A 25,000-nucleotide genomic window follows, 5' to 3' on the forward strand; every position below is an offset into this window, starting at 1 on the left:
GAGAGAGAGAGGGAGGTGGAGAGAGAGAGAGAGGTGGAGAGAGAGAGAGAGAGGTGGAGGAGAGAGAGAGAGGAGGTGGAGAGAGAGAGAGAGAGGAGAGAGAGAGAGAGAGAGAGAGAGAGAGAGAGAGAGAGAGAGAGAGAGAGAGAGGAGGTGGAGAGAGAGAGAGAGAGAGAGAGAGAGAGAGGTGGGGAGAGAGATTGAGTTCTGTGCTCTATTATTACGCCTCCACTAAACAACAGCAGTGATGTCACTGAGGAAGGAGTGTGTGTGTGTGTGTGTGTGTGTGTGTGTGTGTGTGTGTGTGTGTGTGTGTGTGTGTGTGTGTGTGTGTGTGTGTGTGTGTGTGTGTGTGTGTGTGTGTGTGTGTGTGTGTGTGTGTGTGTGTGTGTGTGTGTGTGTGTGTGTGTTATTCTGGGAAGCGATTCCTCACTGTGCACTCATAAGGCTCCCAGGAGAAACTTTAAATACCATCATGTTCTCCGTGACGGAGAGAGGGAAGGAGGGAGAAAGGCCAGATATAATAGAGATCGATCAAATGTACAGCACTAGAACCTGAATCATCTTTGTGTGTGTGTGAGTGTATGTACAGTACCAGTCAAAAGTTTGGACATACCTACTCATTCAAGGGTTTATATTTTTACTATTTTCTACATTGTAAAATAATATTGAAGACTTCAAAACTATGAAATAACACCAAAATTGTTAAAAAGTTACTCTATTTTGTAATATATTTTATATTTGAGATTATTCAAAGTAGCCAGTCTTTCTCTTGATGACAGCTTTGCATACTCTTGCAATTCTCTCAACCAGCTTCACTTGGAATGCTTTTCCAGGTGAACAAATGATAGTCCCACTAAGCACAAACCGGATGGGATGGCTTATCACTGCAGAATGCAATGTTAGCCATGCTAGTTAAGTGTGCCTTGAATTCTAAATAAATCACAGACAGTGTCACCAGCAAAGCACTCCCGCACCACCTCTTAAACGCAAGTAAAACTAAATGCATGCTATTCAACCGATCACTGCCCGCACCTGCACGCCCATCCAGCATCACTACTCTGGACGGCTCTGACTTAGAATACGTGGACAACTACAAATACCTAGGTGTCTTGTTAGACTGTAAACTCTCCTTCCAGACTCACATTACGCATCGCCAATCCAAAATGAAATCTAGAATTGGAATCCTATATCGCAACAAAGCCCCCTTCACTCATGTTGACAAACATACCCTCGTGAAACTGACCATCCTACCGATCCTCGACTTCGGTGACGTCATCGATAAAATAACCTCCAATACCCTACTCAACAAACTGGATGCAGTCTATCACAGTGCCATCCGTTTTGTCACCAAAGCCCCATACACTACCCACCATTGTGACCTGTACGCTCTCGTTGGTTGGCCCTCGCTTCATACTCATCGCCAAACCCACTGGCTACGGGTTATCTAAAAGTCTCTGCTAGGTAAAGCCCCGCCTTATCTCAGATCACTGGTCACCATAGCTGCACCCACTTGTAGCGCGCACTCCAGCAGGTATATCTCACTGGTCACCCCCAAAGCCAATTCCTCCTTTGGTCGTCTTTCCTTCCAGTTCTCTGCTGCCAATGACTGGAACAAACTGAAAAAATCTCTGAAGCTGGAGACTCATATCTCCCTCACTAGATTTAAGCACCAGCTGTCAGAGCAGCTCACAGCACCTGTACATAGCCCATCTGTAAACAGCCCATCTATATACCTACCTCATCCCCATACAGTATTTATGTATCTTGCTCCTTTGCACCCCAGTATCTCTACTTGCACATTCATCTTCTGCACATCTACCATTCCAGTGTTTAATTGCTATATTGTAATTACTTCGCCACCGTGGCCTATTTATTGCCTTACCTCATTTGCACTCACTGTATATAGACTTTTTGTTTTCTTTTGTTCTGCTGTATTATTGACTATCTTTTGTTTATTCCATGTGTAACTCTGTGTTGTTGTATGTGTCGAATTGCTTTGCTTTACCTTGGCCAGGTCGCAGTTGCAAATGAGAACTTGTTCTCAACTATCCTACCTGGTTAAATAAAGGTGAAATAAAAAATCTATAAAACCATCTCACCTCCTCCTCCATGCTTCACAGTGGGAACCACACATGCGGAGGTCATCCGTTCACCTACTCTGCGTCTCACAAAGACACAGGGGTTGGAACCAAAAATCAAAAAATTTGGACAGATTTCCACCGGTCTAATGTCCATTGCTTGTGTTTCTTGGCCCAAGCAAGTCTCTTATTATTGGTGTCCTTTAGTAGTGGTTTCTTTGCAGCAATTTGATCATGAAGGCCTTATTCACACAGTCTCCTCTGAACAGTTGATGTTGAGATGTGTCTGTTACTTTAACTCTGTGAAGCATTTATTTGGGCTGCAATTTCTGAGGCTGGTAACTCTAATGAACTTATCGTCTGCAGCAGAGGGAGGTAACTCTGGGTCTTCCTTTCCTGTGGCGGTCCTCATGAGTGCTAGTTTCATCATAGAGCTTCATGGTTTTTGCGACTGCACTTGAAGAAACTTTCAAAGTTCATTAAACTTTCCGGATTGACTAACCTTAATGTCTTAAAGTAATGATGGACTGTCATTTCTCTTTGATTATTTGAGCTGTTCTTGCCATAATATGGACTTGGTCTTTTACCAAATAGGGCTGTCTATCAGGAATCAAGGTAAGACCCAGATGTAGACACATCGAATTGACAATGGTTTAATATTCCAACCCAGAGGTGGGGCAACGGTACCGGATGGCAGGCAGACTCAGGGTCAGGGGTAGGCAGAGTGGTCAGGCAGGCGGGTTCAGAGTCAGGACAGGCAAGAGTCAAAAATCAGGAGGGCGAGAAAAAGAAAGACTGGGGAAAAGCAGGAGCTGATAACAAAAATGCTGGTTGACTTGACAAACAAGACGAAATTGCAATAGACAAACAGAGAACACAGGTATAAATACACAGGGGATAATGGGGAAGATGGGCGACACCTGGAGGGGGGTGGAGACAATCACAAGGACAGAAGATAGTGTCACACCCTGATCTGTGACACTATCTTCTGCATACCACCACTACCTTGTCACAACACAACTGATTGGCTCAAATGCATTAAGAAGGAAAGATATTCCACAAATTAATTGAAATACATTTCAGGTGACTACCTCATGAAGCTGGTTGAGAGAATGCCAAGAGTGTGCAAAGCTGTCATCAAGCCAAAGGGTGGCTACTTTGAAGAATATCAAATATCAAATATATTTTGATTTGATTTTGATTTTAACACTTTTTTGTCTACTACACGGTTCCGTGTGTTATTTCATAGTTTTGAAGTCTTCACTATTATTCTACAATGTAGAAAATAGTAAAAATAAAGAAAAAGCCTTGAATGAGTAGGTGTGCTCAAACTTTTGACTGGTATTGTATGTGCGGGTACTCACCCAGTTGCATGGCAGAGCGGGCCTGGTTAACTGTTTGTTGTCCAGAGCGAAGGCAGTTCTTCAGCTGAGCAGCGGCAGACTGTGGGGAGGAAGGGGGAGGTGAGGGACGAGAGGAGGAGGGGGAGGCTGCCTTACTCCCCTGTCCCGCCCCTCCCACCTGCCCTGAGAGACAGGAGTTCCGCGAACCACCCACCGCAAACGGAGCTCTGCAGAGAGAGAGAGAGAGAGAGAGAGAGAGAGAGAGAGAGAGAGAGAGAGAGAGAGAGAGAGAGAGAGAGAGCCTGAATGGTTCCAATGAGTCCTGTAAGAATAGTGACCATGATACCACTGACATCAGCTCTAGGATACTATCATCACCATAGCTGCTTATCGACTGCCTGTCACACAGAGCTATGCGTTTTAAAGGGTGTGTGAGAGATAGTGTGTGTGAAAGGAGAAAGAGAGAGAGAGAAAGTGTGTGTCTCACCGTGACACGGGTGTGACGTAGTTTCCAGGGAAGACTCCGGAAGCAGCGGTGCGTAGAGAGGTCCCTTTAAACCAGCCGTCCTGACACTTCTCTGTGACACGGTACATCTCTCCTTTCCTCAGCTCCAACTCATCTGCCTTCTGGGGCTTATACGCATACAGGGCCAGATAGCTGGGATACACAGAGATCATTCATGATATTGGGATGAAAAAATGACTGGTATTCTTTTCAAATGGTCAAACAAATATGTAATAAAATACTCCCACATAAAAAGAGGTTCCGTGCAATTGTCTCATGAACTCAAATCCAAATGGCTGGAGTAAAGAACTCAAAGAAAAATGTTGACTTCACTGTCCAAATACTGTTGGGGGATACTGTATGGCTTGATATATGTTTGATATATGAATGTATAGGTCTGAATACATGCCTGAAGAATATTAGGAGCGAAGAGTAAACAAGGTCTCCATGCACTGCCTCTGGGTTACTATGGTAACTGGGGGACGTTTTCCCCATAGCAACAGGGCTGGTTGCCAGGTCGGAGATGGAAGTGTCTGACCTCATCAGCGGGACAACCTGCTCTGGATACTATGTGTGTGTGTGTGTCTGTGTGTGTGTGTGTGTGTGAGGCCTGCGCCCGGGGAAATATGTAATTAGGTGCGACAGCATCTCTATATTCATCTCAGGTCCGTATCACCATATAGATAGGACAGCAGCTCAGAGAAAACAGACAGCATTGCTAGTCAACTCATTTACCTCTAGATTTACCCGTTAGTGAACCATGCCTGTGTGATGAGTAAACTGTACTGTAACTTACATGTTGAGTGGTAGTTGGACCTTGGCTTGAGCCAGCAGTTCTGAGGTGACTGAAGCCACTCTGGGTGGAACCAGAACCCCTACTGAGGAGGGAGTGGGGCCGGGGGGAGAGTCCTGTATCCGTGCAGCAGCCCTGGGGTCAGAGGAGCTGATGAGGACAGGGTGGGAGATCTCCATACTGTGTCTGTTGTTGAGCTGTGCTGTCCGCTGGGTCACACTCAGAGCTGTGAACGAGTGGCGCTTCTTAGCATTCTTCTTCCCCTCTCCTCCTTTCCTCTCCTCTCCTCCTCTCCTCTCCTCCCCTCGCCTCTGGAGGGCGCCATTGCTGCTTCCTGGAGAGGATGGGTTAGGGGCGGGGCCAGAGGAGCAGGGACCCAATGGGAGGCCGGGGGGCGGGTCAGAGCTGGGGCCAGGGATGGGATTGGGTGTCGGCTTGTCAATCTCCATCAACTGTTTGGCTGTTTCATTTAGCTATAGTGAGGAGGAGAGGAGAAGAGAGGAGAGAGGAGGAGAGGAGAAGAGAAGAAAGGAGACAGGAGAAGAGGAGAGAAGAGAGAGGAGGAGAGAGGAGGAGAGGAGGAGAGGAGAGAAGAGGAGAGGAAGAGAGGAGGAGAGGAGAAGAGAGGAGAAAAGAGGAGAGGAGAGGAGAGAGGAGAGGAGAGGAGAGGAGAGGAGAGGAGAGGAGAGGAGAGGAGAGGAGAGGAGAGGAGAGGAGAGGAGAGGAGAGGAGAGAGAATAGAGGAGAGAAGAGAAGAGAAGAGAAGAGAGGAGAGAGGAGAAAGGAGAGAGGAGAGAGGAGAAAGGAGAGAGGAGAGGAAGAGAGGAGAAAGGAGAGGAGAGAGGAGGAGAGGAGAAGAGAGGAGAGAAGAGAAGAGAAAGGAGAGAGGAGAAGAGGAGAGAGGAGGAGAGGAGAAGAGAGTAGAGAAGATGAGAGGAAGAGAGGAGGAGAGAAGAGAGGAGAGAGGAGGAGAGGAGAAGAAAGGAGGAGAAGAGAGGAGAGGAGAGGAGGAGAAAAGAGAGGACAAGAGAGGAGAGAGCAGGAGAGGAGGAGAGAGGAGAGGAGGAGAGAGGAGGAGAGGAGGAGAAGAGAGGAGAGAGGAGAGAAAAGAGATGAGAGAGGAGGAGAGGAGGAGAGGAGAAGAGAGGAGAGATGAGGAGAGGAAGAGAGGAGGAGAGGAGAAGAGAGGAGAAAAGAGGAGAGGAGAGGAGGAGGAGAGGAGAGGAGAGGGAGAGGAGAGGAGAGGAGAGGAGAGGAGAGAATAGAGGAGAGAAGAGAAGAGAGGAGAGAGGAGAAAGGAGAGAGGAGAGAGGAGAAAGGAGAGAGGAGGAGAGAAGAGGAGAGGAAGAGAGGAGAAAGGAGAGGAGAGAGGAGGAGAGGAGAAGAGAGGAGAGAAGAGAAGAGAAAGGAGAGAGAAGAAGAGGAGAGAGGAGAGAGGAGGAGAGGAGAAGAGAGGAGAGAAGATGAGAGGAAGAGAGAGAAGAGAGGAGAGAGGAGGAGATGAGAAGAAAGGAGGAGAAGAGAGGAGAGGAGAGGAGGAGAAAAGATAGGACAAGAGAGGAGAGAGGAGGAGAGGAGGAGAGAGGAGAGGAGGAGAGAGGAGGAGAGGAGAGAGGAGGAGAGGAGAAGAGAGGAGAAGAGAGTAGAGAGGAGAAGAGAGGAGAGAGGAGGAGAGAGGAGAAGAGAGGAGAGAGGAGGAGAGGATCTCAGATCTCCTGGCTCTCAGAGCCCGCCTGCTCTTGTTGGCAGAACGTCAAACCAGCCACAAAGGATCACACACACACACAAAGACACACACACACAACCACACGCCGCAGCCTTAGGAGTATCTATGTACTCAGTGAAAGAGGAGGAGGAGAGAACAACATTTGTAATGCAGCTCATATCTGAGAGGATGATAGTAGTCTTTAGTCTGTTCCTTCTAGTCAGATAATAAACACACTGAATCTGCCCAGCAACAATACTACTAACGCTACCTCACAGACGGATGCTCAGTCTCACAGTCACAGGTCCTCTCAGAGCTCACACACACACACACACACACACACACACACACACACACACACACACACACACACACACACACACACACACACACACACACACACACACACACACACACACACACACACACACACACACACACACACACACACACACACACACACACACACACACACACACACACACACATTTGTTTTACTATCCTTGTGGGGATCAAACAACTTAATCCCATTCAATCCAATTTTCCCTAACACCTAACTCTAACCTTAACCCCAAAGCCCTGACCCTAAACCTAACCCTAATGTTAACCCTAAACCTAATTGTAACCCTAAACCTAACCCTAAAATAGCCTTTCTCCTTGTGGGGACCGGTAAACTGTCCCCTCTTGTCCAAATGTTCCTTGTTTTACTATCCTTGTGAGGACTTCTGGTCCCCCCCCAAGGGATAGTAAAACCAAAACCAAAACCAAAAACACACACACATGCACCCACAAATATACACACCACAAAGGTCAATGTCAATGTGACATCATGCCATTATCAAATCAAATTGTATTTGTCACATGCGCCGAACAGTTGTAGGCCTTACAGTAAATGCTTACTCACAAGCCCTTAAACAACAATGCAGTTTTAAGAATATACCTAAAAATAATAAAGAGATAAGAATAACAAATAATTAAAGAGCAGCAGTAAATAACAATAGTGGCTATACAGAGGGGGTACTGGTACAGAGTCGATGTGTCAATGTGCGGGGGCACCTTTGTCAAGGTAATTGAGATAATTATGTACATGTAGGTAGAGTTATTAAAGTGACTATGCATAGATAATAACAGGGAGTAGCAGCAACGTTCTGGGGAGGGGGGGGTGCAAATAGTCTGGGTAGTCATTTGATTAGCTGTTCAGGAGTCTTATGGCTTGAGGGTAGAAGATATTTTGGAGCATCTTGGACCTAGACATGGCGCTCCGGTACCGCTTGCCATGCAGTAGCAGGGAGAACAGTCTATGACTAGGGTGGCTGGAGTCTGACAATTTATAGGGCCTTCCTCTGACACCGCCTAGTATAGAGGTCCTGGATGGCGGGAAGCTTGACCCCGGTGATGTACTGGGCCGTACGCACTACGCTCTGTGGTGCCTTGCGGTCGGAGGCAGAGCAGTTGCCATACCAGGCAGTGATGCAACCCGTCAGGATGCTCTCGATGGTGCAGCTGGTAAACCTTTTGAGGATCAATGCCAAATCTTTTCAGTCTACTGAGGGGGAATAGGTTATGTCATGCCCTCTTCACAACTGTCTTGGTGTGCTTGGACCATGTTAGTTTGTTGGTGATGTGGACACCTAGGAACTTGACGCTCTCAACCTGCCCCACTACAGCCCTGTCGATGAATGGGGTCGTGCTCGGTCCTCCTTTTCCTGTAGTCCACAAATCAACTCCTTCGTCTTGATCACGTTGAGGGAGAGGTTGTTGTCCTGGCACCACACGGTCAGGTCTCTGACCTCCTCCTCATCATTATCGGTGATCAGGCCTACCATTGTTGTGTCATCGGCTAACTTAATGATGGTGTTGGAGTTGTGCCTGGCCATGCAGTCATGACTGAACAGGGAGTACAAGAGGGGACTGAACACGAACCCCTGAGAGGACCCCGTGTTGAGGATCAGTGTGGTGGATGTGTTGTTACCTACCGTTACCAAACTTGAAGTCCAGGATCCAGTTGCAGATGGAGGTGGTTAGTCCCAGGGTCCTTAGCTTAGTGATGAGCTTTGAGGGCACTATGGTGCTGTAGTCAATGAATAGCATTCTCACATAGGTGTTCCTTTTGTCCCGGTGTGAAAGGGCAGTGTGGAGTGCAATAGAGATTGCATCATCTGTGGATCTGTTGGTGCGGTATGCAAATTGGAGTGGGTCTAGGTTTTCGGGGATAATGGTGTTGATGTGAGCCATTACCCGCCTTTCAAAGCATTTCATGGCTGCAGACGTGAGTGCTACGGGTCGGTAGTCATTTAGGCAGGTTACCTTAGTTGTCTTGGGCACAGGGACTATGGTGGTCTGCTTGAAACATGTTGGTATTACAGACTCAGACAGGGAGAGGTTGAAAATGTCAGTGAAGACACTTGCCAGTTGGTCAGCACATGCTCGGAGTACACGTTCTGGTAATCCATCTGGCCCTGTGGCCTGAATGTTTACCTGTTTGAAGGTCTTACTCACGTCTGCTACGGAGAGCGTGATCACATAGTCGTCCGGAACAGCTGATGCTCTCATGTATGTTTCAGTGGTATTTGCCTCAAAGCGAGTATAGAAGTTATTTAGCTCGTCTGGTAGGCTTGTGTCACTGGGCAGCTCTCGGCTGTGCTTCCCTTTGTAGTCTGTAATAGTTTGCAAGCCCTGCCAGATCGAACGAGCATCGGAGACGGTGTAGTACGATTCGATCATAGTCCTGTATTGACACTTTGTCTGTTTCGTTGGAGAGCATAGAGGGATTTCTTGTAAGCTTCAAGGAGTCCCGCACCTTGAAAACGGCAGCTCTACCCTTTAGCTCAGTGCGAATGTTGCCTGTAATCCATGGCTTCTGGTTGGAGTATGGACGTAAAGTCACTGTGGGGATGATGTACTCGATGCACTTATTGATAAAGCCAGTGACTGATGGGGTGTACTCCTCAATGCTATCGGAAGAATCCCGGAACATATTCCAGTCTGTGCTGCAAAGCAGTCCTGTAGTTTAGCATCACTGGTGCTTCCTGCTTTAATTTTTGCTTGTAAGCAGGAATCAGGAGGATAGAATTATGGTCAAATTTGCCAAATGGAGTGCGAGGGAGAACTTTGTCCACATCTCTGTGGGTGGAGTAAAGGTGGTCTCTGGCTGAGCGTTTTCCTGTTTGCTTATGGTGGTATACAGCTCATTGAGTGCCGTTTTGGTGCCAGCATCAGTCTGTGGTGGTATGTTTCAAGAAATGCAGATGAAAACTCTCTAGGTAGATAGAGTAGCTCATGATAAGCTATAGACCACACTATCTCAGACAAGCAAAACATTGATACTTCCTTAGATATCGTGCACCAGCTGTTGTGGTACTTTCAGCACGTCCCATTTATTTTCCAGCAATTGAACATTAGCTAGCAGGGCGGAAGGCAAGGGCAGATTAGTCACTCGTCGTCTGATCCTCGCAAGGCACCCAGATCTTATTCCACGAAATCTCAGTTTCCTTCTCCAGCTAATCACAGGGATCTGGGTCTGGTTGGGTGTCTGTAGTATGCATTTTCTTGGTGCCATTTGAAAGGAAATACTGAGGTTTATGGAAATGTGAAAGGAATGTAGGAGAATACCACACATTAGATCTGGTAAAAGAAAATACAAAGAAAAAAAGTTTTTTTGTTTTGTACCATCATATTTGAAATACAAGAGAAAGGCCATAATGTATTATTCCAGCCCACGTGCAATTTAGATATTGGCCACTAGATGGCAACAGTGTATGTACAAAGTTTGTTACAGATCCAATGAACCATTGTATTTCTGTTCAAAATGTTGTATCAAGACTGCCCAAATGTGCCTAATTTGTTTATTAATAACTTTCCATGTTCAAAAATGTGCCCTCTCCTCAAACAATAGCATGGTATTATTTCATTGTAATAGCTACTGTAAATTGGACAGTGCAGTTAGATTAACAAGAAATTGAAGCTTTCTGCCAATATCAGATATGTCTATGTCCTGGGAAATGTTCTTGTTACTTACAACCTCATAATCGCATTAGCCCACGTTAGCTCAACCGTCCCGCAGGGGACCCACCAATCCTGAAGAAGTTTTAAGAGCCGATAAGTCGGCAGCCCCTCCCCTCCGGCGCCATCGTATTTTTCACCATGTTGAACTCAGGGGAGGCCACTGCTACATTCATTTACATCAATATCACCTGCACTGTTTCCCTCTTTGTGTGTGTGTGCGTGTGTACGTGTGTGTATAGACTGTAGCAGTGAATCTGTCTCAGTGTGTGACATGTCAGTTTTCCATATTAATAGATATGCTAATCAGAGCCAGACCATATGGAAATGAGTCTGATAGATTGATCCTGCACTGACGGCATCACACTCAGGGGACCAATAGACTCACACACACTCTCTTTCTGAAGGTCAGCTACACACAGACAGACAGTGAATAACTTCATCCAAATATGATGTTTTGCCTCTCGCCATCTCATGCATACTTTCCCACAGTATACACAAAACATGTGTCTCTTATCACTGTCTTTACGTGTGTGTGTGTCTGCGTTTGCTCTTCCCTGAGGCAGACCCATCCTCCACCATGTGCTTTTTTTGCTCTCTGTGGTCATATTTCATTTGAGCAGTGCCATGCTCACTGTGTGTGTGTATGTGTGTGCTTGTGTGTGCTTGTGTGTGTGTGTGTGTGTGTGTGTGTGTGTGTGTGTGTGTGTGTGTGTGTGTGTGTGTGTGTGTGTGTGTGTGTGTGTGTGTGTGTGTGTGTGTGTGTGTGTGTGTGTGTGTGTGTGTGTGTGTGTGTGTGTGTGTGTGTGTGTGTGTGTGTGTGGTGCATTAAGTACACGAGATGAGTCTGACACTACAGCTGATGAGCTGATATCTGCACTGCGAAAAGGGCAAGCGAGACACACACACACTGTGGCAAGAGTGTCCTCTCCACCCTCACCCACTCCTGAGTCAAACTGAAGTGTGTCTTCTCCACCCTCACCCACTCCTAAGTCAAACTGCAGTGTGTCTTCTCCACCCTCACCCACTCCTAAGTCAAACTGCAGTGTGATTAAAGGGGTGTGAAGGGTTAATGGCGCAGAGCCACACCACCAGAGGAGAGAAGCCAGGAGGATAGCATAGCAGAGGAGAAGAGAGAGCTCCCACCTCCCTCCCTCAATGCTCCACTCCAGCTGGGACACCCTAATTATGCCCCACCCAAACCACCTCGTGCAGAGATAACCACACACACACACTCCATGCCGTGTCAAAGTGATGGAAGACCCTTAATTATTGATGTATCTCTATCTAATAAGGCCCCCTGTGTGTGTGTGTGTGTGTGTGTGTGTGTGTGTGTGTGTGTGTGTGTGTGTGTGTGTGTGTGTGTGTGTGTGTGTGTGTGTGTGTGTGTGTGTGTGTGTGTGTGTGTGTGTGTGTGTGTGTGTGTGTGTGTGTGTGTGTGTGAGTGAGTTGTTACCTCTACATAGAGGATGGGGAAGATCCCGATCTTATCTCCCAGCATGCCCTCTGCCCAGTTGTCATCCACACGTCTGATCACTGTCAGAACCTCATCCTATTAAACAGACAGGAAGTTTTTTAAGAACACCAGGAATTCTATTAATCTCTCTCTCTCTCTCTCTCTCTCTCTCTCTCTCTCTCTCTCTCTCTCTCTCTCTCTCTCTCTCTCTCTCTCTCTCTCTCTCTCTCTCTCTCTCTCTCTCTCTCTCTCTCTCTCTCTCTCTCTCTCTCTCTCTCTCTCTCGCTCTCTCTCATTTCAACCCATCCTTCCATTCAGACATTTAGCTGGGGAACTGCAGCTGTGATTCTGTGTGTGTCTGTGTGTGTGGAAAGAACTGTGTGTCTGTGTCTTTCTGTCGTTTGACTTGGCTGACTTTCCCCAGATCCATCCTGAGAGAGTGTGTGAACCCAGACCAGGTGCTGCTGAGGAACACACACACACACGCACGCACGCGCGCACGCACGCACACACACACACACACACACACACACACACACACACACACACACACACACACACACACACACACACACACACACACACACACACACACACACACACACACACACACACACACACACACACACACACACACACACACACAGAATGATAAAGAGAACAAGAGATGCTGCATTCTCCAGTGTACTTAGCTGGATGAGTGTGTGTAACAGCATGAACAAATTATGAGCTTTAAAGAGGAGAGGAGCGGAGGGAATACAAATCACTGTTTATCACAAACACTGTGCTGGGAAAGTGGGAGAGAGAGAGAGGATCTCTGCTCTCTCTCTTCCTCTCTCTCTCCCACACACAAGGAGAATAACTATATTCAGATAGAGGTAGAAAGACAGACAGAGGAGAAGGTAGAGTGAGTAGATAAACACAAACCATTCAGTGGGCTATCATAGATGCATACACAGTGGATTACAGCGACTTAGTGTGTGTGTGCATGTGTGTGTGTACCTTCGAGAATGCCAGGCAGTCTTTGTCCTGGTCTTTGTCTTTCACCTCAAAGTCATACAGGGCCTTTCCTGTTGGTGGAGTTTGGCTCAGCGGCCGCAACAACACGATGTAACTAGCTGGAAGGAAACCGTGACAACCGTTCAGCTCCCCGTGGTACCAGTTGTCGTCGACTTTACGTCGCAGGATGACGATGTCACCTTTAGCGAACTGCAGATCTCCGGGTTCCTTCCCCTCGTAGGAGTAGAGAGCCTTCCCACAGGGCAGGGCTGGGACACTCTGGAGGAGAGAGGAGAGAGACGTTAGACCTTCCCACAGGGCAGGGCTGGGACACTCTGGAGGAGAGAGGAGAGAGATGTTAGACCTTCCCACAGGGCAGGGCTGGGACACTCTGGAGGAGAGAGGAGAGAGACGTTAGACCTTCCCACAGGGCAGGGCTGGGACACTCTGGAGGAGAGAGGAGAGAGACGTTAGACCTTCCCACAGGGCAGGGCCGGGAGAGGAGAGAAAAAGACAGGTTAGATCAAGAAACGCTTAAGGAAGTTAGACCCTGTACTCAGTGCCTCAGACAGACAGACAGACAGACAGACAGACAGACAGACAGACAGACAGACAGACAGACAGACAGACAGACAGACAGACAGACAGGCAGGCAGGCAGGCAGACAGACAGACAGACAGACAGACAGACAGACAGACAGACAGGCAGGCAGGCAGGCAGGCAGACAGGCAGACAGACAGACAGACAGACAGACAGACAGACAGACAGACAGACAGACAGACAGACAGACAGACAGGCAGACAGGCAGACAGGCAGGCAGGCAGACAGGCAGACAGGCAGACAGACAGACAGACAGACAGACAGACAGACAGACAGACAGACAGACAGACAGACAGACAGACAGGCACAGCCTGAGGCTCTAACTGATCTGACAGCAGCCTGACACTCCAGGCCCAGAACACAACACACAGAGCTGATGCAAGGCCAGGAAATGCACCTATATCTCTGTGTACTGTGTATACGTGTGCTCTCTCTCCCCCACTGTCCTGCCACTGACATGAACACCACACAGAAAGTCAGATGACAGAAGAAAGGGAGAGAGGGAAAGAGAGGCGGGGAGAGGGGAGAGAGAAAGAGAAAGGCAATGACAGATGAGAAGAGAGGGAGGGTAGTACTCTTCCATTCTGCGGCTCATTACACACACATCATGAAGCTCTAATGTGCAACACATTCTCCTGCATTATATCATTACATTAGCTCTGCTCTAACACACACACACACACACACACACACACACACACACACACACACACACACACACACACACACACACACACACACACACACACACACACACACACACACACACACACACACACACACACACACACACACACACACACACACACACACACACACACACACACACTAATACACAGTGTTGGGACATTCCTGCCTCTTAGCAGAATGTTGTTATGGCCTCACTCACACACAAGTGCTTAAAATTTTACTAAAAAGTTATTCAAACTGTAGCTGGTAAGGGTTAGATTGTAGAATAACGATAACATGCACACATGTCTTACTTGCTGCCAATGGTGTGTGTGTGTGTGTGTGTGTGTGTGTGTGTGTGTGTGTGTGTGTGTGTGTGTGTGTGTGTGTGTGTGTGTGTGTGTGTGTGTGTGTGTGTGTGTGTGTGTGTGTGTGTGTGTGTGTGTGTAATGGTATAGTAAAACCAGAGTTCAGTCTATTCATCTTCATTAATTCTTTATTGAGTACCTGCAGTCAGCTACAGTCAGTCAGTTACAAAGCTAAAGTACTGCTACTGAACCAGTCAGTCAGCTACCAAGCTAAAGTACTGCTACTGAACCAGTCAGTCAGTACTGCTACTGAACCAGTCAGTCAGTTACAAAGCAAAAGTACTGCTACTGAAACAATCAGTCAGCTACAAAACAAAAGTACTGCTATTGAACCAGTCAGTCAGCTACAAAGCAAAAGTACTGCTACTGAACCAGTCAGTCAGCTACAAAGCAAAAGTACTGCTACTGAACCAGTCAGTCAGCTACAAAGCGAAAGTGCTGCTACTGAACCAGTCAGTCAGCTACTAAGCTAAACTGTGTGACACCAGCCCCCAACCCCGGAAACACACACACACACGCACGCACACGCACACGCAGACACACACACACACACTCCTCTCCCTGTCCTCCTGGGCTTTCAGGAGAAACCCACCATTACTGATCCCCACTGGGCACACACACCTCTAATTACTGCACCACAGGAGAGAGAGGGCTGGTGTGTGTGTCAGGACAGCCCAGTCCCCCTATGCAGCAGTGAGATCCCATCTGCTCCGGTGTCTGTCTGTTTAAAGCCTGTTGGCTAGCAGTTTTCTTCTCCTCTCTCCCTTCTCTTCCTCTATCCCTCCCTCTCTCCTCTTTCTCTCTTCCTCCCTCTCGATTGTCTCCCTCTCCCCTCTGCTTCGCTTCTCAGTAATAAAGAATTTTTGTCCTTGGAGGGGCACTGGGCCGTTACGTTACCTCTCTGCTACAGCTACTGGAGAATTAGTGTGTGTGTGTGTGTGTGTGTGTGTGTGTGTGTGTAGACCTCCAGTAATAGCATAGTAAATCTGTAACTATATTCCTGTTCCGAGAGCAGCATTCCATCAACCCTGCTGTTTCTGAAGGAGATCACGTACAGCTGCCCTAACACTGAGTCTATCCCTAACACATGAACTTCATTCAGACATACACATACCAAACAATGTTTCGGGACATCAAATCTAATTATTTAACACAATGGGCCTTAGAATAGGCTGTTGTTTCATCCCGTTATTTGTCAGCAGCTAACTAAGTATGTCTGGCCAGAGACAAACTATAGGCCTGTTCAGATCTCAGAAGATATTCAATTTGCTTGTCACGCCTTGGTCATTGTATTTTGTGTTTTTGTTATATGTTTGGGTAGGCCAGGGTGTGACATGGGTTTATACGTTGTTTTTCGTATTGGGGTTTGTAGTATTTGGGATCGCGGCTGATTAGGGGCGTTGTATAGGCTTGGCTGCCTGAGGCGATTCTCAATCAGTCAGGTGATTCTCGTTGTCTCTGATTGGGAACCGTATTTAGGCAGCCTAAGTTTCGCTTTGTATTTCGTGGGTGATTGTTCCTGTCTTTGTGTAGTTTCACCAGATAGGCTGTATAGGTTCACGTTACGTTTGTTGTTTTCGTCTTTCAGTTATTTCATGTACCGCATTTTCATTCATTAAAGTCATGAGTAACCAACACACTGCATTTCGGTCCGACTCTCTTCTTTCAACAGACGAACGCCGTTACAGAATCACCCATCACTCACAGACCGAGCAGTGTGTAAACTGGCAGGAGCGAAAGGAGGACGTTATGGACGGTAGAGGCATGGAGTATACGACGTGGGAAGAAATCGACAGGTGGGCGGCCGACCCAGAGAGAGTGCAGGAGCCCGCCTGGGATTCGCTGCAGCAATGCGAAGAGGACTATAGGCGAATGGAGTCAAAGAAAAAGACACGACGTCTAAAACGGAGAGGCGCTGGTATAAACAGGCAGCGACAGCTGGAGCAGCAAAAGGAGGATGAATTATTTGGAGAATGGACATGGGAAGACGTGTTGGATGGTAAAGGTTGTTACACTTGGGAGGAGATATTGGCCGGAAGAGATCGCCTCCCATGGGAACAGGTGGAGGCACTAAGGAGAGCAGAGGCAGCCGGAGTTAGGAGCCTACGATACGAGGGAACACGTTTGGCAAGGAAACCCGAAAAGCAGCCCCAAAAAAATATTGGGAGGGAGGCTAGAAGGGAGTATGGTTATGCCAGGTAGGAGACCTGCGCAAACTCCCTGTGCTCACCGTTGGGCTAGAGAGACCGGGCAGGCACCGTGTTATGCTATGGAGCGCACAGTGTTTTCAGTGCGGGAGCATAGCCCGGTGCGGCACATACCAGCCCTTCCTATTGGCCGGGCTAGAGTGGGTATCGAGCCAGGTAAGCTTGGGCAGGCTCGGTGCTCAAGAGCTCCAGTGCGCCTGCACGGTCCGGTCTATCCAGAGCCACCTCCACACACCAGTCCTCACACCAGTCCTCCGGTAGCAGCTCCCCGCACCAGGCTTCCTGTGCGTGTCCTCGATCCAGTACCACCAGTTCCAGCACCACGCACCAGGCCTCCAGTGCGCCTCGCCTGTTCAGCGCAGCCAGCGCTTTTCTCCTCTCCTGCGCTGTCGGAGTCTCCCGCCTGTTTAGCGCAGCCAGAGCCTTTCTCCTCTCCTATGCTGCCGGAGTCTCCCGTCTGCCCAGCGCCGCCAGTCTGCCCAGCTCTGCCAGTGCTCCCAGTCTGCCCAGCGCCGCCAGTGCTCCCAGTCTGCCCAGCGCCGCCAGTGCTCCCAGTCTGTCCAGCGCCGCCAGTGCTCCCAGTCTGCCCAGCGCCACCAGTGCTCCCAGTCTGCCCAGCGCCGCCAGTGCTCCCAGTCTGCCCAGCGCCGCCAGTCTGCCCAGCGCCGCCAGTGCTCCCAGTCTGCCCAGCGCCGCCAGTGCCGCCAGTCAGCCCAGCGCCGCCAGACAACCAGTCTCTTCCAGATCTGCCAGACAACCAGTCTCTTCCAGATCTGCCAGACAACCAGTCTCTTCTAGATCTGCCAGACAACCAGTCTCTTCCAGATCTGCCAGACAACCAGAATCTTCCAGATCTGCTTGTCAACCTGAATCTTCCAGTTCCGCCAGCCAGCCAGGATTTACCGGAGCCTACTACCTGCCTGAGCTTCATCTCAGTACTGGGCTTCCTCTCAGTACTGGGCTTCCTCTTAGTACTGGGCTGCCCCTCAGTCCCGGGCTGCCCCTGTCCCGAGCTGCCCCTCCGTCCCGAGCTGCCCCTCTGTCCCGAGCTGCCCCTCTGTCCCGAGCTGCCCCTCTGTCCCGAGCTGCCCCAATGTCCCAAGCTGCCCCTCTGCCCCGAGCTGCCCCGAGCTGCCCCTCAGTCCCGAGATGCCCCTCAGTCCAGTGGGGATCTGGGTGAGGACTATTAGGCCATGGTTGGCGGAGAGGGTGGGTTATCCCAGGACGCGAAGGGGAGGAACAAGGACACAGGAACAAGGTCCCGAGCCGGAACCGCCACCATGGACAGACGCCCACCCGGACCCTCCCTATGCTTTTGAGGTGCGTCCGGGAGTCCGCACCTTAGGGGGGGGGGGGTTCTGTCACGTCTTGGTCATTGTATTTTGTGTTTTTGTTATATGTTTGGGTAGGCCAGGGTGTGACATGGGTTTATATGTTGTTTTTCGTATTGGGGTTTGTAGTATTTGGGATTGCGGCTGATTAGGGGCGTTGTATAGGCTTGGCTGCCTGAGGCGATTCTCAATCAGTCAGGTGATTCTCGTTGTCTCTGATTGGGAACCGTATTTAGGCAGCCTGAGTTTCACTTTGTATTTTGTGGGTGATTGTTCCTGTCTTTGTGTAGTTTCACCAGATAGGCTGTATAGGTTCACGTTCCGTTTGTTGTTTTCGTCTTTCAGTTATTTCATGTACCACATTTTCATTCATTAAAGTCATGAGTAACCAACACGCTGCATTTCGGTCCGACTCTCTTCTTTCAACAGACGAACGCCGTTACATTGCTACTACACAGTAGCTAACAGTAGAGATTGTATTGGCTGCCATAGCTAACTGTAGAGATTCTATCGGCTGCTAACTAACATAATATAGTATATTGGTTGCTATAGCTAACAGAAGAGATGTTATTGGTTGTTAACTAACAGAGGAGATGATATTGGGTGCTACTTAACAGAAAATATGCTATTGGCTGAGTTAATTGGCAGATCTTCTCAGCTCTAGCTCTCAGTGGTAACAAAGTGTTAAGTTAACCAGAGCAGCTAAATATACATCCTGTCTGTTCATCACACTACCGTCTCACAGAGGAGGGAGTTCTGCTTTTATTTAGGAAGAGTGTGAATTCACAGTCATCTCTCGTCCCTCCACTCTCTCTCCTCTCTCTACTCCTAACATATGTTAACACATGTTAGAAATCTGATCAGAATAGGAGGAACAGGAACCATGTTCCAGAGTGTATGGAGTCATCAGGTTAAGACTTTGTCTAGTGGTGTTATGGTATCTGATGTGAGCTTGCTAGCTAATGAATGCTTGCCTGCATGCCCATCTTGGAAGTAGTGTCACCCTCGACCAACCACTGCCATATTATAGTCATGCTATTATAGTCATGCTATTATAGTAATGTTATTATTGTGATGTTATTATAGTGATGTTATTATAGTCATGCTATTCTAGTAATGTTATTATAGTGATGTTATTATAGTGATGTTATTATAGTCATGCTAGTATAGTAATGTTATTATAGTGATGTTATTATAGTCATGTTATTATAGTCATGGTATTATAGTCATGTTATTATAGTGATGTTATTATAGTGACGGTATTATAGTAATGTTATTATAGTAATGTTATTATAGTGGTGTTATTATAGTCATGGTATTATAAAGATGTTATTATAGTCATGTTATTATAGTCATGTTATTATAGTGATGTTATTATAGTGATGTTATTAAAGTGACGGTATTATAGTAATGTTATTATATTAATGTTATTATAGTAATGTTATTATAGTGGTGTTAGTATAGCGATGTTATTATAGTCATGTTATTATAGTCATGTTATTATAGCGATGTTATTATAGCGATGTTATTATAGTGACGGTATTATAGTAATGTTATTATATTAATGTTATTATAGTAATGTTATTATAGTGGTGTTATAATAGTCATGGTATTATAGCGATGTTATTATAGTCATGTTGTTATAGTCATTTTATTATAGCGATGTTATTATAGTCATGTCATTATAGTCATGTTATTATAGTCATGTTATTATAGTCATGTCATTATAGTCATGTCATTATAGTCATGTCATTATAGTCATGTCATTATAGTCATGTTATTATAGTCATGTTATTATAGTCATGTTATTATAGTCATGTTACAGTGTTATTATGATACCCCCTCTCCTCTAGTTGTTAGGACAATGGGATTCTGACTGTCACCCAGAGCTCGTTATCATCATTTTACCTGGCTGGGTTATGTTGCACATATTTACATGTACATTAAGACATACATACCCTGTCTGTTCCTGCATTTAGACATCATTAGCATTCCCTGAGCAGAGTGTGTGTATACTTTGTGTCTGTACTTTCAGAGGTGACGTCATGGCGAAGGAATCTAGGCCTACATTCCATGAAGTGCAGAGTGTTGTGTGTGTGTGTGGTGTGTGTCTGTGTGTCAGTTAGTAAGTGATGGATGTTGTAAAGTGGTGTTGTGTTTCCCCTTTCTTTCCCAGTGTGCAGAATGTTAGTCCATGTTGCCAAGGCAGCCAGTGTCTATGGTGGAAGACCAGGGGTGCAGGTGTGTGAAGGGGGGTAATGAATAATAGATGGCAAGTGGATCAATAGCGCAGTGAATCACTGAGACAGACTAATGGGGGGAGAGTGTGTGTGTGTTTCTTTCAGACCATTTTTTAGATAGTTTCTCTAGTAACTTTATGTCTACTCTCCATTGAACTAGGCTTTGACTGAGATATCGCGCTCCAACCCCCCCACCCCCTCCATCCCCCCCACCCCCCCTACACAGACACACACCAGGGATCCTCCCTGGAACAGCAGTTGATCCATCTCAGACTTGTCTTCACCTTGTCATCCCTCTTCCTCCCTCCCCTCCTCTATCCCTCCATCCCTGCCTCGCTCCTCTCTATCCATCTCAAAACATTTTCCTTCTTAGCTTAGCGTTGTGGCCATCTCTTTCTCCCTGTCTATCTTTCCTACCTCCTCATACCATATGGTAACAGCTAGTTCAGAGCCAAAGACGGACACGCTTTTAAAAAACTTTTAATCTGAATTACTGGCTTTCAACTGTGCAGTTAGTGTAATGTTAGAGAGAGGGAGAATGTTTGTGTGTGTGTGTGTGTGTGTGTGTGTGTGTGTGTGTGTGTGTGTGTGTGTGTGTGTGTGTGTGTGTGTGTGTGTGTGTGTGTGTGTGTGTGTGTGTGTGTGTGTGTGTGTGTGTGTGTGTGTGTGTGTGTGTGTGTGTGTGTGTGTGTGTGTGTGTGTGTGTGTGTGTGTGTGTGTAATGTTAGCCACCTCTGGCAAGCCTCCAGACGCCGGTGTTCTAGCTTCGTAAGTGTGTACGTGTGTGTGTTCAGCCTTCTCCAATTACTAACAGATTACTCTCACATGGTCAAAACAATAAACAGTTGTGGAGTATATTTTAGGAAAAGGTTTTACTTCCTGCGTGTCCATAGAGAGTCAACATAACAGTATCACAAAGGACATGGCTCAGTAGTGTGTGCGTATTCAACTCTTATTAAACTGTGGGATAAAGGGATGGATGGGGGAAGGACAAGGACGAGAGGAGGATATTTAAATAAAGGGAGATTAGTGAAAGGCAAAGCTTGATTAAAGTTTCTTTCTATCCTCTCTCCCTCTCCCCAGTAGGAAACTGAGGCAGAGAACCAACACACAAATCTACAGAGAGTATCTATTGTTCCTCCTCTGCTGGGCTCAGCCCATTGGCTCTCCTGCTCAGGGGAAAATCTGCCACTGAGACACTGGCTGAGATCACTACAGAGCCATTATTCACTCGCTGTCTTGGAATCTGGGAATAGAGAACAACACACACACACACACACCGTGTGATAAGGAGAGACTAATCTCCTCTCTAATAGAAACCTCATTAGCACAGTTCTGTCCCTCCGAGCCATCCACTCTGACCCACCGTGCTGCCCCAGAGTCAGTAGTCCGCATAGATACAGACCGAGAGTGTGTTAGAGTGGACGGGCAGGTAGGACGTAACAGACTGCAGAGTTCTGGGTTCATATCAACTCTATTAAACCTGCTCCTCTTTGATAATCACTCAGCTAATGACTGTCTAAGAGAGAGAGAGGAGAGAGTCATTTCTGTAGTCCCACTCCCAGGCTGCTATATCTCCTGTCTCTCTCCATAGGAAATATAGAAATATATTGTGAAAAAAAGAGGGGGGTACACAGTAGTAGATAGAAGGTGCTCTTTGACAAAGGGGTTAATTGGTTATCAAGAAAACAATGACGACCAACCCAGCCAGCTACAGAAGGTTCTGGGAACCATATGTTTCTTAGACATTATGGACGGTATGTGGATAGAATATGTAGTATATCTGAAATATACGTGGATAGAATATGTAGTATATCTGAAGAATATGTAGGATCATATAATAGTATATGTACAGCAATAGTTGAATAAAATGGCCTTGACATACATATGAAACATACGAAGTGGGTAAAACAGTATGTAAACATTATTAAAGTGACCAGTGTACCATGTCTATGTACATACAGCAGCTGCCTCTAAGGTGCAGAGTTGAGTAACCGGGTGGAGACCAGCCAGTGACAGTGACTAAGTTCAGGGCAGGGTATTGGGTGGAGGCCAGCCAGTGACAGTGACTAAGTTCAGGGCAGGGTACTGGGTGGAGGCCAGCTAGTGACAGTGACTAAGTTCAGGGCAGGATACTGGGTGGAGGCCAGCTAGTGACAGTGACTAAGTTCAGGGCAGGGTATTGGGTGGACGCCAGCCAGTGACAGTGACTAAGTTCAGGGCAGGGTACTGGGTGGAGGCCAGCTAGTGACAGTGACTAAGTTCAGGGCAGGATACTGGGTGGAGGCCAGCTAGTGACAGTGACTAAGTTCAGGGCAGGGTATTGGGTGGAGGCCAGCCAGTGACAGTGACTAAGTTCAGGGCAGGGTACTGGGTGGAGGCCAGCTAGTGACAGTGACTAAGTTCAGGGCAGGATACTGGGTGGAGGCCAGCTAGTGACAGTGACTAAGTTCAGGGCAGGGTATTGGGTGGAGGCCAGCTAGTGACAGTGACTAAGTTCAGGGCAGGGTACTGGGTGGAGGCCAGCTAGTGACAGTGACTAAGTTCAGGGCAGGGTACTGGGTGGAGGCCAGCTAGTGACAGTGACTAAGTTCAGGGCAGAGTACTGGGTGGAGGCCAGCTAGTGACAGTGACTAAGTTCGGGGCAGGGTATTGGGTGGAGGCCAGCTAGTGACAGTGAATAAGTTCAGGGCAGGGTACTGGGTGGAGGCCAGCTAGTGACAGTGACTAAGTTCAGGGCAGGGTACTGGGTGGAGGCCAGCTAGTGACAGTGACTAAGTTCAGGGCAGGGTACTGGGTGGAGGCCAGCTAGTGACAGTGACTAAGTTCAGGGCAGGGTACTGGGTGGAGGCCAGCTAGTGACAGTGACTAAGTTCAGGGCAGGGTACTGGGTGGAGGCCAGCTAGTGACAGTGACTAAGTTCAGGGCAGGGTACTGGGTGGAGACCTGCTAGTGAAAGTGACTAAGTTCAGGGCAGGGTACTGGGTGGAGGCCAGCTAGTGACAGTGACTATGTTCAGGGCAGGGTATTGGGTGGAGACCTGCTAGTGAAAGTGACTAAGTTCAGGGCAGGGTATTGGGTGGAGGCCAGCTAGTGACAGTGACTAAGTTCAGGGCAGGGTATTGGGTGGAGGCCAGCTAGTGAAAGTGACTACGTTCAGGGCAGGGTATTGGGTGGAGACCTGCTAGTGACAGTGACTAAGTTCAGGGCAGGGTACTGGGTGGAGGCCAGCTAGTGACAGTGACTAAGTTCAGGGCAGGGTACTGGGTGGAGGCCAGCTAGTGACAGTGACTAAGTTCAGGGCAGGGTACTGGGTGGAGGCCAGCTAGTGACAGTGACTAAGTTCAGGGCAGGGTATTGGGTGGAGGCCAGCTAGTGAAAGTGACTAAGTTCAGGGCAGGGTACTGGGTGGAGGTCAGCTAGTGACAGTGTATAAGTTCAGTGCAGGGTACTGGGTGGAGGTCAGCTAGTGACAGTGACTAAGTTCAGGGCAGGGTACTGGGTGGAGGCCAGCTAGTGACAGTGACTAAGTTCAGGGCAGGATACTGGGTGGAGGCCAGCTAGTGACAGTGACTAAGTTCAGGGCAGGATACTGGGTGGAGGCCAGCCAGTGACAGTGACTAAGTTCAGGGCAGGGTAATGGGTGGAGGCCAGCTAGTGAAAGTGACTACGTTCAGGGCAGGGTATTGGGTGGAGGCTTGCTAGTGAAAGTGACTAAGTTCAGGGCAGGGTACTGGGTGGAGGCCAGCTAGTGACAGTGACTAAGTTCAGGGCAGGGTACTGGGTGGAGGCCAGCTAGTGATGGCTATTTAACAGTCTGATTGCCTTGAGATAGAAGCTGTTTTTCAGTCTCTCGGTACAATCTTTGATGCACCTGTACTGACCTCGCCTTCTGGATGATAGCGGGGTGAACAGGCTGTGGCTCGGGTGGCTGAGGTCCTTGATGATCTTCTTGGCCTTGCTGTGACACCGGGTGCTGTAGATGTCCTGGAGGGCAGGCAGTGTGGCCCCGGGTGCTGTAGATGTCCTGGAGGGCAGGCAGTGTGGCCCCGGGTGCTGTAGATGTCCTTGAGGGCAGGCAGTGTGGCCCCGGGTGCTGTAGATGTCCTGGAGGGCAGGCAGTGTGGCCCCGGGTGCTGTAGATGTCCTGGAGGGCAGGCAGTGTGGCCCCGGGTGCTGTAGATGTCCTGGAGGGCAGGCAGTGTGGCCCCGGGTGCTGTAGATGTCCTGGAGGGCAGGCAGTGTGGCCCCGGGTGCTGTAGATGTCCTGGGGGGCAGGCAGTGTGGCCCCGGGTGCTGTAGATGTCCTGGGGGGGCAGGCAGTGTGGCCCCGGGTGCTGTAGATGTCCTGGAGGGCAGGCAGTGTGGCCCCGGGTGCTGTAGATGTCCTGGAGGGCAGGCAGTGTGGCCCCGGGTGCTGTAGATGTCCTGGAGGGCAGGCAGTGTGGCCCCGGGTGCTGTAGATGTCCTGGAGGGCAGGCAGTGTGGCCCCGGGTGCTGTAGATGTCCTGGGGGGCAGGCAGTGTGGCCCCGGGGAAGTCTTATTGAAACATTCCGTGAACGTTTTGTCATTACTGGCCTGTGAGGATCAGGTTACAGTGGATCACGGTTCTACAGAGACATCTCTCCCTCCCGCAGAGGGGGGAGGTACAGAGGGATTGATGGGGGGGTTATGACACCTCACACCCATTGTAAATCTTA

At 48.3% G+C, this 25,000-nt stretch overlaps 1 protein-coding gene across 1 annotated transcript in view; it reads right to left on the bottom strand.

Moving 5' to 3' along the window:
• Positions 1–25,000, bottom strand: part of LOC124044059 (E3 ubiquitin-protein ligase SH3RF3-like) — a 95,026-nt gene that overhangs the window by 18,775 nt on the left and 51,251 nt on the right. Inside the window, exons 2-6 of the mRNA XM_046363427.1 lie at positions 12,888–13,163; positions 11,886–11,981; positions 4,726–5,195; positions 3,912–4,082; positions 3,446–3,651 (exon numbers count right to left, since the gene is read on the bottom strand). Of these exons, the coding sequence (XP_046219383.1) occupies positions 3,446–3,651; positions 3,912–4,082; positions 4,726–5,195; positions 11,886–11,981; positions 12,888–13,163 (1,219 nt within the window). The remainder of the gene's footprint in view (positions 1–3,445; positions 3,652–3,911; positions 4,083–4,725; positions 5,196–11,885; positions 11,982–12,887; positions 13,164–25,000) is intronic.

The sequence above is a fragment of the Oncorhynchus gorbuscha genome, linkage group LG09 (genome assembly GCF_021184085.1).
Source record: "Oncorhynchus gorbuscha isolate QuinsamMale2020 ecotype Even-year linkage group LG09, OgorEven_v1.0, whole genome shotgun sequence".
Taxonomy (NCBI): Eukaryota; Metazoa; Chordata; class Actinopteri; order Salmoniformes; family Salmonidae; genus Oncorhynchus; species Oncorhynchus gorbuscha.